The 20,374-nt window shown below is 39.1% G+C and overlaps 1 protein-coding gene across 1 annotated transcript in view; it reads right to left on the bottom strand.

Annotated features, from left to right (window-relative positions):
- Positions 1-14,316, bottom strand: part of f8 (coagulation factor VIII, procoagulant component) — a 131,231-nt gene extending 116,915 nt beyond the window's left edge. The window contains exon 1 of the mRNA XM_039766528.1: positions 14,006-14,316. Within this exon, the coding sequence (XP_039622462.1) occupies positions 14,006-14,145 (140 nt within the window). The 5' untranslated portion in view covers positions 14,146-14,316. The remainder of the gene's footprint in view (positions 1-14,005) is intronic.
- Between the last annotated feature and the right edge of the window lie 6,058 nt (positions 14,317-20,374).

Genomic DNA, 20,374 nt, shown 5'->3' with positions numbered 1-20,374 from the left:
ATGAAAGCATGAAAAGAGTTTCTATTTAAAAAATGTAATAACTTTACATTTCAGTTAAGAGAATAATTCAATTGTTGTACAGATTTTTGCATAATTTGAAGATAAGCAAAAATTTACAACATTGAGTGCTGAAAAGAACAGTCAACAGCAGCAGTAATTATTTCAGGTGAGCACAAAGAAAATACCCCAAGGTTTATTTTTTATTGCATCATAGACATGTTGAGTTTTTTCTTGCACTGTTAGATGCATCAGATAATGCTTTACAGAGAAAGGTCTAACAACATTCAGCTCAGATCAAGCCCAATGTGACAGTTCCCAAGTCCTTCAGTTATACTAGCACTAGTGCCCTACCACATTGAAAAAGTTGAATGCTTGGCTAACAGAAATTTGTATGACATGAAGTGATGCTGAACAACAGCTGCATGTAAGACTGGGGACTGGAGATCCCTTTTGGACCAAAGAGAAACAGAGAATACCAATTGATGATAAATCCTGTTAAGTGTCGAGGTTGTAGTCTGTGTCCTTTAAAGGCAGGGTCCTGAATGATGAACTCATAAGAACTATTCTGTTAATTTCCTTTTATTTTATAAATCAAAGCATTGGGTTAAGTACACCCACATCTAAGACAGACATCAAAGTAAGACAACAAACAATAATAACAACGACAACAATGCATTTCTTGTATAGCCCAAAATCATATAAGGAGAGCTTCAATGGGCTTTAGCAAGCCCTGTTTTTTGACAGTCTCCAGCCTTGACTTTATAATAAGACAAGAAGAAAACTCCCCCCAAAAAATGAATAGCTAAAAAATGGAAGAAATTGCAGGAAGGGCAATTCAGAGAGAGACCCCCTTCCAGGTAGATTAGGTGTGCAATGGGTATCCAAAAATGGGGTAAGTGCAACACACAAAACAGAACACAAGTAATCCTCTTTGCAGAGTTAGAGGGCCACCACAGAAATGCAATACAGCATTACAAATTACAATTGTGCTGTAAGCAATACATATATAGGGTCATCCAGATCTAATTATGCAATTTTCATTACGCTATAACTTATTAAGTTTATTACATAGAAAATAACCCGAAAAATCCAGGACCATCGAGAAGAGTGTGAACTGACGACATGAAGAACTGTCTTCGTGCCAAACTGGAATCGTCCCCACATAAATCAAAGTCATCCAGACGATCTGGATCTGCATAATTAGATCTGGACCACCCAGTATATAAAATAATGCATATGCAGTGCCTTCAGACCCCAGAATGACAAATCAAAAACCAGATTGTAGGATTTCTTGCAATTTTATTAAAAATTGAAAAAACAAAAACCTTCAAATATCACATTGATGCAACTAGTCATACCGTTTACTCCGTATTTCATTGAAGCCCCTTTGGCAGCCATTACAGCCTGCAATCTTCTTGGGTCTCACACAACAAGCTTCACACACCTGGATTTGGGGATTTTCTGACATTCTCCTCTGCAGATCCTCTCAAGCTCTGTCCATTTTGAAGGACACAGTTAGTGGTCAGCTATTTTCAGGTCTCTCCAGAGTTGTTTGATTGGGTTCAAGTCTGGGCTCTGGCTGGAGTTCTCAAGGACATTCCCAGAGTTGTCCCAAAGTCACTCCTGTATTGTCTTTGCTTTTGTGCTTAGAGTCATTACCCAGTTAGAAGGTGGACTTTCAGCCCAATCTGAGGTGCAGAGCCCTTTGGAGTAGGATACCTTTGAAATTTGCTCCGTTTAGTTTTCCCTCCACACTGTCTATTCTCCCAGCCCCTGATGCTGCCACCACCATGCTTCACTGTTGGAACAGAATTGCACAATGGATCAGTGGTGCCTGGTTTCCTACAGATATGGCACTCAGAATTAAGCCCAAAGAGTTCAATCTTGATTTCATTAGAGCAGAGAATCTTGTTTCTTATAGCCTGGGATTCCTTTAGGTGTAATTAAGGAAACGTCAAGTGGGCTTTTACAGTATGTACTGTGTATTCACTCTGCCACGAAGGCCAGATTAGTGTAATATTGCAGTGTCAGTTTTCCTTTTGAATGTTTTGAATTTTGAATGCTTCCCCCATCTCCAGATAGTTTCTCTGGAACTCAGCCATTGTGAACATCAGGTTTTTGGTCACCTTTCTTACCAATGCCTTTCTCCTACAATTACCCAGTTTGGCGTGGTACTGCACTCTAGGAAGAGTCATGGTTCTTCCATACTTATTTCATTTAAAATTATGGAGACAATGGAATTCTTAGGTACCATCAATGTTACAGAAATGTTTTTGTAGCCTTTCTGAAATTTGTGCGTCTTCACAATCCTGCAGGCAATTCCTTTGACCTCATTGCTTGATTTTTGCTCTGATTCATATTTTCAGCTGTGGGACCTTCAATAGGCAGGTGTGCCTTTTCTAATCATGTGCGATTAATTGAACTGACCACAGCTGAACTCCAAACAAGGTCTTGAATACTTGCATGTGGTAGCAAAGAGGCAGAATACTTAGGTCAATGGGGTATTGCAGTTCTTTATTTGTAATATATTTAAAAAAAAATTCTATAATCCTGTTTTTGTTTTGCCATGCAGGGGTATTGCGTAATGCTTAATGAGAAAAAAGTGAATTTAAATGACTTTAGTATAAAGCTGCAACATAACAAAATGTTTAAAAAGTGAATGAGCCCAGCACTTTCTGAAGGCACTTTCAAGTCAAGTCAAGTTGGGGAGCATGCATTGGTACAGTGTGTTGCTCTACTCACTACACGACGAAACAACTTGGGATTCCAGTCGGCAACCTCCCAGGCAGACATCCGGTCCAGTCCCACCGTCCGGAAATGACCCTCTATCTGCTGTAGCCAGGTGTTACGTGGGCGACCCCTTGGCCTGGTCCAGCCACTTGGGTCCTCAACAATATGGATATTTGAGCCGGATCACCCTCAGAGAAACGCACCACATGGCCGTAGTGCCGTAACTGACACTCCCTCACAGTGGATGTAATGTGCCTCATTCAGGACTCCATGAGCAACCACTCATTCGACACAAAGTCAAATCAACGGTACCCAAGGATTTTCCTCTAGAGACACAGTACCAAAGGAGTCCAGACTTCGTCTCAGGTCACTGGATAGCGTCCATGTCTCCCAACCATATAGCAAGACAGGAAGCCACAGGACTCTAAAGTCTTGGACCTTCGTCCTTTTGGAGGGATATTAGGAGTGCCACACACCCCTTTCCATCGACCTCATGACCCAATATGCTCTCCCAATCCGTCTACTGACTTCATAGGAGGAGTCACCAGAAACATAAATGTCACTGTCGAGGTAAGTAAACCTCTCGACAAGGTCGACACTTTCTCCGTAGACAGACACACTGCTGATGGCTGTGCCCAAGAAGTCATTAAAGGCATGGATCTTGGTTTTTATCCAGGACACTCACAAGCCCAGACACTCAGACTCCTCGTTTAGTCTCTCAAGTGCCCAGTATGTATATATAATAACAAATGCTTAGTTGACCTATGAAAGTAATGGCAAGTGAAGCAGTTCATTTACTTGCCCAGTCTGACAGAATATAAAAGTAACAGTTGTACTACTTTTATGTGCAGTGCCATTTATCTTCAGCCCATTGGTGTTTATCATCTTTGGCATTGAAGTTGAAGTGGTCACAGAACACTACAGCCACCAAAGACAGATGAGAGTGCCTAGCACCATCATTTTGGAGTGGATATGAGTTGGAAGGTAGAAGCACATGAAGCATTGTCCCAGAGGATTTTCTCCTAGAAGACGTAGATGGTTACCTAAGTGGCTCTGCATTAAGTACAAATAATTTGGCACCACAGGGTAAAAAAAATGGTCAGAGGGAAAAGAGTTACTGGTGGGCTTACTTACGTCCAACCTTCAAAATGTAATTTGGATGGCAGGAAGGCATAACAACTGGAAATTAGCCAACTGGTCAAAAGGAAAAGCATAATGTCATAAATATGCAAGGTAAGAAATAAAAAAGATAAAACTAAGATAGTAGACTCAAGGACACGGTACGGGCTGATTGCAAGATGCCACTCATTTATTAATGCATGTTCAGCTCAAGTCCTAGGTAGTCAGTCCAAGTCATGGCTGACTATTTGCTTGTCCTAAGAGTGTTATAAAGAGGGGCTCTTATATTATATTATACCCCTGCCACTTTCAGACCTCCAGGAAGGCCTTGCAGTAAATTTCTACATGTTCGTGCCAAGAACAAATGTTGAAAGTGTTATGTCATAGCTGGTTCCTTTTATGCAGAATGTTGCAAAGGCATATGTGACAAGAGGAAGATCTTCTTGTGGGAATTTCCATCTCTTGCCTAAAATGACAAGACAGAAAATATGCAACGGGTATAGCCAACACGCACAATGTCCAGCACATTAAGATCCTTGCTGAATAATAATTGATCGAAATGGCACATTTTCTTTGTAGTGATCTGCAGAGATATGGTTTTCTTAGGCCACAATGTAAGTGGGTATCAATACACCAAAAGATCCAACAATTACAGTGGTGTGAAAAACTATTTGCCCCCTTCCTGATTTCTTATTCTTTTACATGTTTGTCACACAAAATGTTTCTGATCATCAAACACATTTAACCATTAGTCAGATATAACACAAGTAAACACAAAATGCAGTTTTTAAATGATGGTTCTTATTATTTAGGTAGAAAAAATCCAAACCTACATGGCCCTGTGTGAAAAAGTAATTGCCCCCTGAACCTAATAACTGGTTGGGCCACCCTTAACAGCAATAACTGCAATCAAGCGTTTGCGATAACTTGCAATGAGTCTTTTACAGCGCTCTGGAGGAATTTTGGCCCACTCATCTTTGCAGAATTGTTGTAATTCAACTTTATTTGAGGGTTTTCTAGCATGAACCACCTTTTTAAGGTCATGCCATAGCATCTCAATTGGATTCAGGTCAGGACTTTGACTAGGCCACTCCAAAGTCTTCATTTTGTTTTTCTTCAGCCATTCAGAGGTGGATTTGCTGGTGTGTTTTGGGTCATTGTCCTGTTGCAGCACCCAAGATCGCTTCAGCTTGAGTTGACGAACAGATGGCCGGACATTCTCCTTCAGGATTTTTGGTAGACAGTAGAATTCATGGTTCCATCTATCACAGCAAGCCTTCCAGGTCCTGAAGCAGCAAAACAACCCCAGACCATCACACTACCACCACCACATTTTACTGTTGGTATGATGTTCTTTTTCTGAAATGCTGTGTTCCTTTTACGCCAGATGTAACGGGACATTTGCCTTCCAAAAGTTCAACTTTTGTCTCATCAGTCCACAAGGTATTTTCCCAAAAGTCTTGGCAATCATTGAGATGTTTCTTAGCAAAATTGAGACGAGCCCTAATGTTCTTTTTGCTTAACAGTGGTTTGCATCTTGGAAATCTGTCATGCAGGCCGTTTTTGCCCAGTCTCTTTCTTATGGTGGAGTCGTGAACACTGACCTTAATTGAGGCAAGTGAGGCCTTCAGTTCTTTAGACGTTGTCCTGGGGTCTTTTGTGACCTCTCAGATGAGTCGTCTCTGCGCTCTTGGGGTAATTTTGGTCGGCCGGTCACTCCTGGGAAGGTTCACCACTGTTCCATGTTTTTGCCATTTGTGGATAATGGCTCTCACTGTGGTTCGCTGGAGTCCCAAAGCTTTAGAAATGGCTTTATAACCTTTACCAGACTGATAGATCTCAATTACTTCTGTTCTCATTTGTTCCTGAATTTCTTTGGATCTTGGCATGATGTCTAGCTTTTGAGGTGCTTTTGGTCTACTTCTCTGTGTCAGGCAGCTCCTATTTAAGTGATTTCTTGATTGAAACAGGTGTGGCAGTAATCAGGCCTGGGGTGGCTACGGAAATTGAACTCAGGTGTGATACACCACAGTTAGGTTATTTTTTAACAAGGGGGCAATTACTTTTTCACACAGAGCCATGTAGGTTTGGATTTTTTCTCCCTAAATAATAAAACCATCATTTAAAAACTGCATTTTGTGTTTACTTGTGTTATATTTGACTAATGGTTAAATGTGTTTTATGATCAGAAACATTTTGTGTGACAAACATGCAAAAGAATAAGAAATCATGAAGGGGGCAAATAGTTTTTCACACCACTGTATATAAAAATGCAAGATGAACTCAAAGTCAGTGATGCTGTCTTGTATTGTTGCACTTTACACTGTGGACCAGAAGGCATGCAATTTTGTCTCACCGTGTACTTGTACTGTATATGTCTGTGATGACATTAAAGAATACTCAACTTGATATTCATTAATGTAATTTGCTCAATAACATATTTTCTCACCTGTGAGTCTTTTCTTTATTCTCACAGAGTACGGACAATTACAGGGCATAAGGCTCTCCTGCTATGGACACGGGGGTTACAGTAACAGTACTTGCAGACAGTGCTACTTGACAATGTCATAACTGTGTGAGTCAACACATACAAAAAATAAAGTATGAAAATAAAGTATAAACACTTACCTTTCCTTTTAATTTCTGACACTTCCTACTTTATGAGATTGCAAGTTAGTATTTGAAGAAAATGCCTGCAAAGTTTTTCAGGGAGCCATTAAGGATGCCAAAACGCTTAGCACCGACAAAATGAAGTTCATTTAGTAAGTTAGTGAATGACTAGTTGTTGGTATCATTAATTGAAGCTGCTGTGGAGAACAAACTCAAAAATAATGTTTTTCAATCAGCACTCTGAGGAGGTGAGGAAGAAGATGAAAATTATAATCAAAACCAAAGGGCCCTGCTTCAGCAAACTAAGAGAAAGCAGCTGACTGTGAAATGAGTGCCGATCTCAAGAGAAAACTACAATTCCTAAAAGAGACTGCTAGCTCAATGCTCAGGCTAAAAAACTTTCTATGGTCTAGTTGCACTTGTGGGGGCCACAGTGGCTGCAGGACTTCGTTCCAACCTGATTGCTTCATAAGAAGTCATTTATTGCTGATGAAGCGCTTATTGTTCAAGAGAGATTTTTCTGTTTCATTTTAGTTGTCTCACTTGTTAAGATTTTGAATTCTTAATTATTCATAAAAAGCTGCATTCACCGTTTTTAATTGCTTATTATTAGCAATAAGATGCAAATGACAGAGGAACCAGCAGTTCTTCCATCTAACATCGATGTACACCTGCATATATTCATTGTGCACTATTTGTTTCCATAAAATATTTAGAAGGAAACTGAAGAGATAAAAGTGAGTGACTGAAAACGACTTTTCTCTTTAGGCTTCAAATCACATCCTTAGAAAGTAAAAAATCATCAATGATATATGAATGAACTGACAATGCAGAGCTAAAACTCTAACAAGCTATGAAATTAAATGAGAGCTGTTATTGGTAAGGATTGGCATCTAATTAAGCAACTGGGCTGGAACAAAAACCAACAGCCAATGCGGCCCTCCATGACCAACGTTGCTGACCCCTGGTCTTGTGCAAAAAAAAAAAAGCAAGTGGGGCTCCTTCAGCTGACTGTGCCGTGAGAAGAGAGGATGATGGAAGTCAATGGATGAAAGCACTCCTCCTCGAATATCCACAGAAGGGATGCGGAGCATGGGATCACCCAGTGGAAGTTGGCCGCAGAGAATTTCCTGGCTATTCAGTAGGGCAGCGGTTCTGAAACTTTTGTATTTCGTGCCCCCCCTTTTTCTACCTGGAATAATTCTGCGCCCCCTGCATAATATAAGATAGATGAGAATAACCCATGATACAACAAAGGTATGATACTCGTGCGGTGTCGAAGTATCGTATTATTTTTACTTCCATAAGATCTGCATGTGTTAACTTTGATGAAATATTTGCAATTTATTTTTTTAAAGTGCTTTAATAACTGTTAAAATGCCTTGTGTGGTTTTTGGTAGTAATTCTAATCCCAAAAACAAACAATAAATTATTTATTCTTATTTAATTATTTTTTTATGTAAAGAAACGATTAAATATGTTTTAATTTTTAAAAATCTTGTAAACGAGGACACCGATGAAGTCAATCCGCACGAGACGAACGTATTTTATTATACCGCTGTTAGTTGTACCATGAAAATAACCCAATACGCAGTAAATTATTTAACTCAATTTGGCAATATTGGCTACGCTGCCAATGTGGTGCAGTCGCATCGCATTATCACCTGATCTACTGTTACCTGAATATTCGCGACAGATACCGATACGTCTCGAACTTTCTGGATTGAAAATACGCGACTATAAAAGCAGCGGCAGCAGCAGCGCTCATCATAGAAACAAACTTCAAATAGAAAAGGAGCTCAGAGTGTCTTATCTCGAATATCAAACCAAACCTGGACAGGCTGTGTACTTAAAAACAGGCACATATTAGTCATTAGCGCTATGCCATTATTTTGATTTTAGTTATAATGCATTTGTTGTGATTATATGCTTGCAAATTTAAATTTGAAATAAAAATGTCAAAAATTAATTTTGATGTTTATTTATTCGAAATCCCCCCGGAGGGCACGCCCCACAGTTTGAGAACCGCTGCACTAGGGGGAGCCTTGTCCATTTTGGGAAACCTGAAAGAAGCTTGTGGCTAACATCACCAAGCAAGCAGAGTCAGCATGATGTTATCTTTGGCTGAAGCATAATGAACTCTGCAACAACAACTCAGTCAGTAGAGGGCAGAGTTGAGTGGATGTGGGGCCTGAGGGACAGAGGGGGCTGCCCTGGACTTTAAAAAAGTACAATTGCTTGCCATCCATCTCATCCAAAGTGCAAGAAACATTCCTGCTAATGAAGTAGTAGCAACAAACCCTGTCATATTGCAGATAGTATACTTAAATATTGGATCACAGGCTGAGAATGAAAGAATTTAAATCATTGAACTGCAAAATTAAATGCTGGAATACAAACGGAGCACCAGAGAATTTCTGATAGGGTCAGCCCATAAAATACTTTAAGCAGGGAGATGTCTCTTTGACAGGGGCATACAAACAAAACACTTACCACTACCATGGCTGAATTGCATGGCTGGATATCATTTACATCTCTGCCAGGAGAGCATGAACAGCATACAAACCATGGCCAAATTTGTTGGTGAAAAGTTGAGAAGTGACATTTTCCATTCTGCAGTTTCTATGTTAATTAATCCTTTTTACAAGGGGGAGGTAAACTCTGTAACCAAGTCATTTGGGAATATATTGGATGCAGAATCACTTAAGGTTACAGCTGAGCTGGTGCTATCCTTACACTTACATTCTCTACCTGCATAATTAAAATTTGAATGGCCGACTGTAAATTGGAGGTGGATTTCAAAGCATCACTCCTTGTTCTTTAGTCAGTAAAGCAGCAAATCACAATCATTAAGGCTAACATTTAAGAATTGGTCCATTAAAATTCCACAGTTTATAAAATCCTAGTTTTTTGTGTAGCTTTTGAAAGGCTGGTGGTGTCATGGTTTTGGCCTAACCCTGCCCATGGCTGCTCTGCCAGAATAGAGCTGGTAGAGGTAAAAAGCACCAGTGAGATGAAGAAATTTTTAAAAGCTAGTAATCAAATTAGCCAAAAGAAACTTCATAAAGCAAAGTGAAATGCTAACCAGTTTCATTGTCAGAAACTTGGCTAAAAGGTCACAGTTCTTTACAACAGGATCCTTATGACATAACAAAATGAAAAACGGAAAAAAAAACAAAACTATAACATTAAAAAATACAGTAACACTAAACGAAACCACACTAAGAAAACACAGAACTGCTTTCTGCACCTGGAAGAACAAAACCCTAAATCATGGCAATGGCTACCTCATTTAGACCTTTTTGTGGATATGATCCTGTCTGCACTTGTTTGAACATCAGATCTAGTTTGTCCTGTGTTATGAATCTGGATTTTTCACTTGATTGTTTCATTTATTGACTTTTCTTTCACATTATTCTTTATTTTCACCATTATTCTGACCAGAACATTTTGTGTTTTGCTTTTTGTATGGGCACTACCATTTTTTGACTATTTTTGCATTGCCACAGCCATGTTGTTTATTGTTGCTATGACTTTTGCTGTCGCTGTAAAATGACACCACAGATAGTACACACAACACAAAAGATCATTGGGATCTCCCTGCCCTCCATTAAGGACATCTTTATTAAGTGTTGCTTCCGCAACGCCTGCAGCATTGTGGAGAACACATTTCCCATAGTCTCTTTGTTTCACTTCCATCTGGCAGAAGGTACCATAGCATCCAAACCAGCTCTGTCTATCTCTATCGTTGGCTGTCCAATCTCTGAACTCTCTGTGCTGCTCCCCTGCCCTCAGATCTGCTCCTATTAGATTAATTATATGCAGTACATCTATTACTACTGATTTTATTACTAGTTGTTATCATTATTTATTTATACTATCTATTTCAGTTTATTAAAATATTTTCATTTACCTATTGTCTATCTATCTATCTATCTATCTATCTATCTATCTATCTATCTATCTATCTATCTATCTATCTATCTAATGCCTCATTTCCTGTCAAAGACAAGTAAAATAATAATTTGATGCCTCTTGCCAATGTGTATTTTCTGTGGCTTTCTGGCTGCATCAGTGTGTTTGAACCTCTTCACTGTTGCTCCCTTTCTCGATCGAGTTTCTGTAAGGCCGGCTTCTCAGACTAATTATTTTTGAGGTGCCTTTTTTACCTCCTGTCCTGTTCTATACTTTATGTTATTAAAGGGGACTCTCTGCATGCACCTTTACTCCTCTTCGTGCTTCCTGTTTCATTAAATCACCAAAGCCGAACTGATCAATCAGATTGCTCTGAGGTACTTAACACACAGACCATAGTGTTTTATTATAAAATCTATCTATCTATCTATCTATCTATCTATCTATCTATCTATCTATCTATCTATCTATCTATCTATCTATCTATCTATCTATCTATCTATCTATCTATCTATCTATCTATCTATCTTTCTACTCTGAAGCAAAGGGGTAATCTACCATCAGGGTATTCTGGGTGTGCGCCCAAGGACCTGTGATGGCAAAGGGTCTTTTTTTCAAATCCCTAACCCAAATCCCCCCACCCACCACATACTCAATAAAACGTTTAAGTATACACACACCAAAAAGACCAAAGGGACCCCAAGAGGTGATGAAGTGATCGAGCCTAGCACCAAAATCAAGAATGAGAACTACTACGCTGGTGTCTGTGTGACTGAGTTAAGGAGCCTTTGTTAAGCAGCTAAGTCATCCAGGGGCATCTGGGGGTCTTGATCTGGCCTTCTGGCCTTGATCTTAATTGTTCTTAATGAGCTAACGTCCTCTCTATTTACTGACACGCAACAGCAGATGTCACAAACCTGACAAGGTGATCTTCTGACAAACCTGATTTAATAAGTGTGGTGATACAGAAGAAGCTTTAAAAAGTTTGTGTAAATGAATATATCCTAAAAATATCTTAGTATTCACTAATTCACATGACAATCTTTGAACTTTTTAGTAATGCCTTTAAGTAGTGTTTATTTTACAATTAATAGACAAAAACTGTAAGTGTATAAATTTAGCATGTGCATATGGTAAGATAAATCAGGTAGTCCATGATGTTCATAGCATTGTTTATAAATCCCATACTGAAACCCCACAAAACCAATAAAGTGGCCCCATTTGTTATTCCCGTGGGTGGAAATCCCACCTTTCTGCCACAAAGGAAATTCAAGCTGTGAAATGTGTATTTTTTGTAAATTAAAAGTATGGACAATGCTGCACATCCTCTCTCTCTCTGATGCGCCAACGCTGAGGACTTTCAGTGAACAAATTATTCAGAAGTGTGTCAAGAAACACTATGGGGGCTCCTTTATACCAACAGCAATACTCCTGTATAGCACCCCACTGTGACTGGGACAGCAAAGGCAGAAGTTTTCTTCCTTGTCAGTCATTCTGGTGTGTGTTCAGACCATAGTGTGTCTATCTATCTATCTATCTATCTATCTATCTATCTATCTATCTATCTATCTATCTATCTATCTATCTATCTATCTATCTATCTATCTATCTATCTATCTATCTATCTATCTATCGTACAGTACAGTATACTTTTTAATCTTGTCTTGCACTTGTACTGTGTTTCTTTTCTTTTATCTTGGGCTGCAAGTCATCTTTGTGAAACTGAGCACCACATACTTGTAGATAAACGTCCTGTAAATTCTTCAATTGAGTTAATCACGTCAGTCCTAAGCACTACCAGCCATAACTTTAAAACATCAGGATTACCATAAGGGAGTCAGGTGAAAGTAGACACTTGATTTTTCAGTTTAATTTTACATACAGATTCATATTTTCAGAGTATTTTGGTAGAAAGCATGTGTGTGGTTTTATGCTATTTCAATTACATATTTCCATGAAAATTCCAGTCATAATTAGACAAGTAAACAGAATGTATCCCTACCGTATGGAACAACAGTGGCAGATGCATTCTTTCTACTTTTCTTTTGTTGTCATAAACACATCTCGGAAATTCAGAAAGCATGTTTTCTAAAACAAAGCCTTTGCTGTGGCAAAACTGACATATTCGGTACATTTTAAGATTTTTTTTCATGTTTGGACTGGTGCACCATCTACCCCATTTTACATCGCAAGAAAAGGCGCTGTGTTCTTTCAAATTTACACAAAAATGTTTTGCATGAGTAAAACAATTTCCTGGGTTAAATGAATAGATGAACCTGGGGTTAGGCTGTGCCAAGTTAATATATGAAGGTGAAGTGCCCAGCCATTAGTCTGAGCCAATTCTGCACCCATCTACAAACATCACCCTGAAGTCCCACTTCTTTTAGTTTGATGCCCAACCTCTCATATGGCACCTTATCAAATGCTTTCTGAAAGTCAAGATAAATGATATCATATTCTTCACTTTGATTGTATCCTTTTGTTGCCGCCTCATAGAATTCCAGCATGTTAAAACACGACCTCCCTCTTCTGACTCCATGCTGACTGTTCAGAATAACTCCTATCCTTGCCAGGTGTTGCTCAATATGTCCCTTAATAATTCCTTCCATTAATTTACCTGTGATTCACGTTAATCCTACTGGGCTACAGTTACTTGGATCCACCCAATCAGATCAAAAGGGTCCAAGCATCTAGAGATATCAAACAGTGACCCTCATGGTCACAGCCCTACTATGACTCAAAAGAGACCCTATGAGCCAAGCTCCAAAAAAAAATAAAACATATGCTTTATTTATCATTTAGTAAACCAGGACAGACCTACCTTAGAAACTAGAAAACATAAACAAAATACATTTAGACATCCTAAAAGTATAATAATATTTCAAGCATAAATAGACTTTTTAAATAAATTAACATTTTAAAAATTCAAAACAACAAAATAAAATAAGCTCAATTTGTGTTCAAGGTATTTCCTAGCTATTTAATCGATTTTTCAAAACGATCAGCTGATTAAAACTCATTGAGTCCTGTCGATAAATGTTCTCAGACATGTTGGGGTGTTTACCTTTAATGCTCTTCTAAATAAAAATGGACCAATTGATGATGACCTAAAGAAATGACCATTGATAATGGACACAGTAAGGCTTATATTTAATGACATACAATAGAATTATTTATGGGAATGGGAATAACTATGTAAGTAGAAGAAGAAAAATACATGTGTGTAATAGGCACACATATTACACATAATACATCAATCCAATATTTAACAAGAAAGTACAACGTATGCAGACCATAGAGAAGTTACTCCTTGAATCAGACAGTAAACTAGTCACATAAACAAAGCTCAGTTAGTTGACTTACGATTAAACATGTACAGACTGGTATAAACCCCTCGGGAAAGTAGAAAGGTGCAAGAGAAATATTCTTAAGAAAAAGGAATATTTAACACAAAACAGAACCGGCTATATTATACAAAGTAATCATATCAGCTCCGTTTGCTCTCAGTCTTGTTCGTTCTAAATTGCCACACTCCCTCAGAAACTGTCTGCAACTTACACCGTGAGAAACCATCACAATTATGATTTAAAACTTTGAAAAGTGTGAAGGGAAGGAGATAACTGTATCTTACTGCCTTCGTGAAGAGACTCGGTCCAGAAGTTCACTGTGGTGATAGTCCCAGTCGAATTCCACAGCAGCAATGTTGTATTCCCTAGTAACAGTTTGCAATTCTCTTAATAATCCAAGTAATAAAGTCAAATGAAGCCACATTGTATCCACCGGGTTTTATGCTCAGCTACTTCAAGGCAATCCCTTTGCCATTTCACAAACTGCAACATGTGGTAGCTGCTTTAGAATGCTTACGTAAGAAGGAAACGTAGTACAATTATTCAAGCAACCGAAAAAAAAACACAAAACCTTGTGAGATTAGGAAATAGAAAAAGGAAAAAACACAGAACAAGAAGGCTGGCTTCATTTCGGCCCACCCCCCTTCCACCTCCTCCTCTCTCTCCTGGAATATGAAAGGAAATTCAGTCCAGCATGTGCTTCTAGATACAGGAGCTACTCTAAAAATAATCCGTTGCGTTGAGCTGCATGAGCTTTTATCTCACTAATCTGAAGAGACATTCCAACAGAGAAAGAATTTTTTTTCGCTTTCGACCTTTGTATGCCTGACGCCTGAAAACCAGAAAAAGGTTAAATAATTGGCAACAGAAGACCATTAACTTTGTGCCAACTTGCTTAAAACTAGTTCTGTCACATTAATTACAGAAGAGGTCTACTTGCATTGCTGCTTTGACACAATTTACCATAACATCCTGGCTTAAGTATCTAAAATATTTGAAGGTAACATTGGTTCCCTATAATTTCTTTCATGTGGTGAACCTAAGAGCACTTTGATTGTCAAGTCAAGTTTATTGTCATGTGCACATAGTGCAAAGGTCTTTCCTTGATTCATTGGTTCACTTTGTAGTCCATAGCCAGCATTTCAAGGCCCTATTTTCTCCTGGATGTAATGGCTGCCGCTCACCCTGTCAAACCTGCAGCACAAAGTCTCCTCTTCACAGTAGAAACTGAGACTTGCTGTTCTCGACCTGTATTTGAAGCTGTTGTGCTTTGAGGTGCCTGTGATCACGCAAGCTGACAAACCTCAAAAACTTGACTTCTGATTTGGTGGTGACTTTGGGTCTGCCAGATCTCTTCCTGTTTCCAATTGCCTTTGGACTGTGTAGGATAACACTGGACTCACTGGCACTTTTTTTTTTGGCAGTTTCTCTAAATGAAAGGCCTACAAGGGTAATAATGCTCTGTGTCATTTCATTTGTTTATTGTCGTTTTCTTGCCATTATCACTAGAATATTGTCCAAGAAATACTTCAGAGGCTGTAGAAACACCATCAGTTCCAGCTCTGCTTTAAGACAGGCAGAAGGTTTTTAAGTAATCAACAGAAGTTGGGAAGCGTGTGCAAATTGTTTGCATCAACTTGCAAGGCTTAATTTACTTTAATTGCTGTAGAACATCTGTAGGTTGTAACCTTTAGTTGTTCTCTGAAGAAGGCCTCTTTGTAATATTCTGATATTTACATTTTTTCAGTTTTTGCCAATCTAAACTTTAAATGTAAACCTTCGGCAGTTTACTGCTTACCTTCTCACCATTTTAGGTCATTCATTGCATTTCAAGTGATTAAATTTAAAGAAAAACTGAGGTGTTGAAAAACTTTTCACTGGTCGTGGCCTCAAACTATATATATATATATATATATATATATATATATATATATATATATATATATATATATACATACACTAGACATTAAGCCCGTTACAATAACGGGCGCTAGAACAGTAGTGCATAAACATTAGTAGGAACAGTCTATATTAAATGGCAAGTGACCTTGACCTTATTCTGTTTGTTGTCTTAATTTTTTTTTGTCAAAAAAAATTTTGCAAGAATAAAGTAAAATAATAATAAAAATAAAATAGAAACATATATGATAATACAGTAAGTATAATTAATATTGCCTTAGTGTAAAACTTTGTAACAATCTGTAATACCACCAATGGGTGGCACAGTGGTAGCGCTGCTGCCTCGCAGTTAGGAGCTTCGGGTTCTCTTCCCGGGTCCTCCCTGTGTGGAGTTTTCATGTTCTCCCCGTGTCTGTGTGGGTTTCCTCCCACGATCCACAGACATGCAGGTTAGGTGGATTGCCGATTCTGAATTGGCCCTAGTGTGTGTTTGTGTGTGTCCTGTGGTGGGTTGGCACCCTGCCCAGGATTGGTTCCTGCCTTGTGCCCTGTGTTGGCTGGGATTGGCTCCAGCAGACCCCCGTGACCCTGTATTTAGATTCAGTGGGTTAGAAAATGGATGGATTTTCCAACCCGCTGAATCCAAACACAGGGTCACAGGGATCTGCTGGAGCCAATCCCAGGCAGGGTGCCAACCCACTACAGGACACACACAAACATACCCACAGCACACACTAGGGCCAATTTAGAATCGCCAATCCACCTAACCTGCATGTCTTTGGACTGTGGGAGGAAACTGGAGCACCGGGAGGAAACCCACACAGACACGGGGAGAACATGAAAACTCCACGCAGGGAGGACCCGGGAAGCGAACCCGAAGCTCCTAACTGCGAGGCAGCAGCGCTACCACTGCGCCACCGTACCGCCGTTCTATTTTTTAACCTCATGAAATGTTTCTATAAAATTACATTATAGACAACATTTGTTGTAAATATTCTGTCTGAGTTTGGCAACAGTTTGCCTTGTTCAGGACCATCTGCAACCTTGACAACAACATCTGGAAAACTTCTAACTCTTGATAATGCAACATATATATCACTGACCGTGGCTGAATACTGGTTCTGGCAAGTAAATGCCAATTTTTTCAAAGGTTTGCTCTTCTGAGTCTTTCTCTTTTAGCGCTTTTTTGATGGTAATTTTTTTTTTCTTCAATCGATCTATTTGCTCGTATTTTTCTTTGTCTTTCAACCTTTCTTTTGTTGATGTTTACTTGTTGAGCTGACTGTTTTTTCCAGGAGATGTTGCTTATATAGGATTTGATTGTCTGTGCCTTTTGTCCTACTTGACGTGTCCTTTTTTTTGGGTGGCATGTTGTTAGTAGATATGTCCATAATATTTTCTCTTACCGTAATACTAGTTTGTATGTGGCTGTAATACGCGTCACTGTATTGTGTTTCTTTTATTTTCTCTCGCAGTAATACTTGTTTGTATTTCCGTAAAATGCCTTTAATTTTCTCTGACTGTAATACTGGCTGTGATGTCTGTAATGTGACTTTAATTTTCTGTCACAACAGTGGGCAATCAGCAAAGTGTCCCCAGCAAATGATGTAATGTGTGGTGTGCAGCTGATAGTCATGCTTGTAGCGTCTCCCCAGCAAGTACTGTGCAGTTCCCCAGCAAGTATTTTAATCTGTGATGGCGTGCAGCTGATTATTTTATGTGTGACGTCTCCCCAGCAACGGATTTTATGTGTGCGGCCGCGACTACCCAATCAGCTCTCTCCCCAGCAATGATGTCCTTTATTTGCTTATCATGCGCGGCCGCGGCTAGGCCCTTCACTGTGTGCCCAGCTTCCAGTGTGTGTGTGTCCACGGTGCCATGCGCATGGGCGGGGCACGGTGTGATGCGCGGTGCAGCCCCATGCATGCGCACTTCACCAGAAGACACACACACACACGGACACCTGGATGCACACAGGGGTTTAATTAAAGAGAATATATTTTGTGACAGATAGGGGGTGCTATCGCTCCCTTGAACCCCTGTCCAAGACTCCAGACACCAGATAAAAGTCTAAAAATGTAATTTATTTGAACTAAACAGTGCACCAAGCACCCTCCTCTCCACAATACTCATTAAATTATACCAATACACAATAATAAATCAATAATCACAATCCTCCACTCCCAGACGTGTTGCCACCCTTCCACCCAGCTCAGCTCACCGTCTGAGAGCTGCCACAGTCCTTTTATAGTTCCTGACCTGGAAGTGTTACAATCCCCAGTGCATGTGATCCTTATCACTTCCGGGTCAGATAAAAAGTCATTTTCTTCATCCCGGAAGTACGTCACTTCTGCTGTCACTTTGCCTATGATGCACTTCCGGGTTATAGGGCACATATGACTCTCTATGCCTCCCTGCAGCGTCCTCTGTTGTCCCCTGGGGTATCCAGCAGGTTTGTAAGGGAAAACTCCATAGTCCATGATTTCCTGCTGGCTATATATATATATATATATATATATATATATATATATATGGCTAAAATGAAGACTACAATGTACTTTCCTTTATGAAGTTCAAAATTTAAATCAGTTATGACAACTGAGATCTTTGGAAGGAGGCATTTTGATACTATTTTTGTTAATAGTCTTCTTGCCAATCATTCTCAGTTTTCTGGGACCTTTTTCTAACGTTTGTCTTCCCTAAAGTTTTTCCAGTCTTCATATTTAAAATCTAATGGATCATATATGTGTTCTTATAAGTAACAATTTCATTTCTTGCTCTTGAGTTATTAAGCTTCAGGTTCTAGATGTTCCCAATTATTCCTGCTCTTGTCCTTATAATATTGATTTTACTTTGCCACATTGTGATTAACGTTTACTACATGTTTCAAAATGTTATTTGTCATGTTCATGCTGACCATCCATACGTTCAGTTCATGTCTTCTAATGAGTACAATCCTAAAACTCCAGCCCATTCTATGTAGGAGTCTACTGACAAGCATAAGCTGTACTGCTCGATGAAGTGCATGAAGTATATTGAAGGAAAGGATTCAAGAGGCATCAGAGTGAACACTTCATCACAAACAATGAAGACAGAGAGTGGTCTTCAAGAATTGTGCCGATCAGGCATTTTCCTGATAAGATTGTTGGCTATTTGCATTAGGGGGCAGACCGATCATTCAGAATGCCAGATAAACTCATTAACTTAATTTGTCCCAAATCTTAACCCAAATGTATTTTCAAATCAAATTATCAAAACATAGAAAACAAAACTTTTTACTGTCTCAATATACACAGAAGTAGAACTGTCTCTCAACTTCAAGAAAACCAACACCTCTATCAAGACATCCTTGGCTTACCTGGTAATGATCGTTCATCGCTCTCTATACCTCAACAGTCAAGTGTCCCAGAAGGCAATTGTGGAGGAAGAAATTCAACACTGCATCACAAGTGCCAACATCTAATTCAGGAAACTAGGCTTTGAAAACCATTACCTCAATAAGGAAACCAAGGCGATGGACTATAAAGCAGCTTCCAGTTACTCTTTTGTATGTTGGTGACATTTGGGTTATCTACAACCACTTAAAATCCCTTGACATTCCATCACCTCTGCCTCCTAATGATTCCCTGTATCAACCAGGAGGATTCTACCATGAATCACAGCTTATTCACCAAGGCAAAGATGACCATCATTGAAGCCATGATCCTGCACAACCAACTATGATGGGTAGGCCATTTCATCAGAATGCCTAACTCCTGTCTCCCCAAAATAGTCAGCTCCTCGAGGCTGGACTGAACTCAGAGTGTCACTCAAAGTGAAAAGAGAAAATGGATCAAAGACACCCTCATGGCCTACTTTATTGATGGTCAGATAAGGGATGCTTCTAGCTGGGAAACCATTGTCAGGAGCATCCCTTATAGCACTTTATGATTCACCAGGTAGCATATTTCATTCATTTTGATCAGGCAGACTCATTTCTGTTCTCGAGCTTTTCATAATCTTCAGTGATGCTGATGGTTCACTCTTCTTAGCCATTTGTTTGTTTTCAACTTACTACTTGCTGTATGATGTGTTATTGTATTTTATTATTTTTATTTTATTTATGTTTATTGTATGTTTTAATGTAAAGCACTTTGGCTACAGCATTGCTGATGCTGTGTTAAATGTGCTCTATAAAGAAATTGAAATTGACATTGACACTTCAATTTGAGACTCTTACTGCCATTCTATTGAGGTGAACAAAAGGTCCTAATAGAAGGGGAGATTTACGATGGCCAGATTGATCCTCCTGCTTCCACTGCCCCAAGATCTGTGGTTCAAGGGCTCAACTCTTTGATCACCTAAAGACATTTCGAATACCTTGACAGACACCTTTCTGGTTTCAAGTGGCCACTATGAGATAGCTAGTGAAAATGAAATTGTTCTAATAGGGTTGGCATTTCAACTTCAAGTTTAACAAATTTACATGTTAGAGGTAGTGATGAGAAAACAGGAAGGTTTCGATTCCCACACAGCTTCCTGAAAATGACACTAAAATTAGTTTTGCAGGCGATTTTGCAATTGCAAAATGTGAAACTCACTAACAATTTTTGAGAGGGAAAGTTTAAGTTTTTTTTAGCTGGAAAACAAGGAAATCTTCATTTACAATTCTGTGTTTACCTGTAATCTTTACCACACCAGTTAAGTCAATTCTGTTTATGCCATTCAGTTACATCCCCACAGAGGAGTGCAGTATGTTTTTTAAAGTATAATAT

The sequence above is a fragment of the Polypterus senegalus genome, chromosome 10 (genome assembly GCF_016835505.1).
Source record: "Polypterus senegalus isolate Bchr_013 chromosome 10, ASM1683550v1, whole genome shotgun sequence".
Classification (NCBI taxonomy): domain Eukaryota; kingdom Metazoa; phylum Chordata; class Cladistia; order Polypteriformes; family Polypteridae; genus Polypterus; species Polypterus senegalus.
The sequence above is the reverse complement of the archived record's forward strand: the minus strand, read 5'-3'. Positions and strand labels throughout refer to the sequence as shown.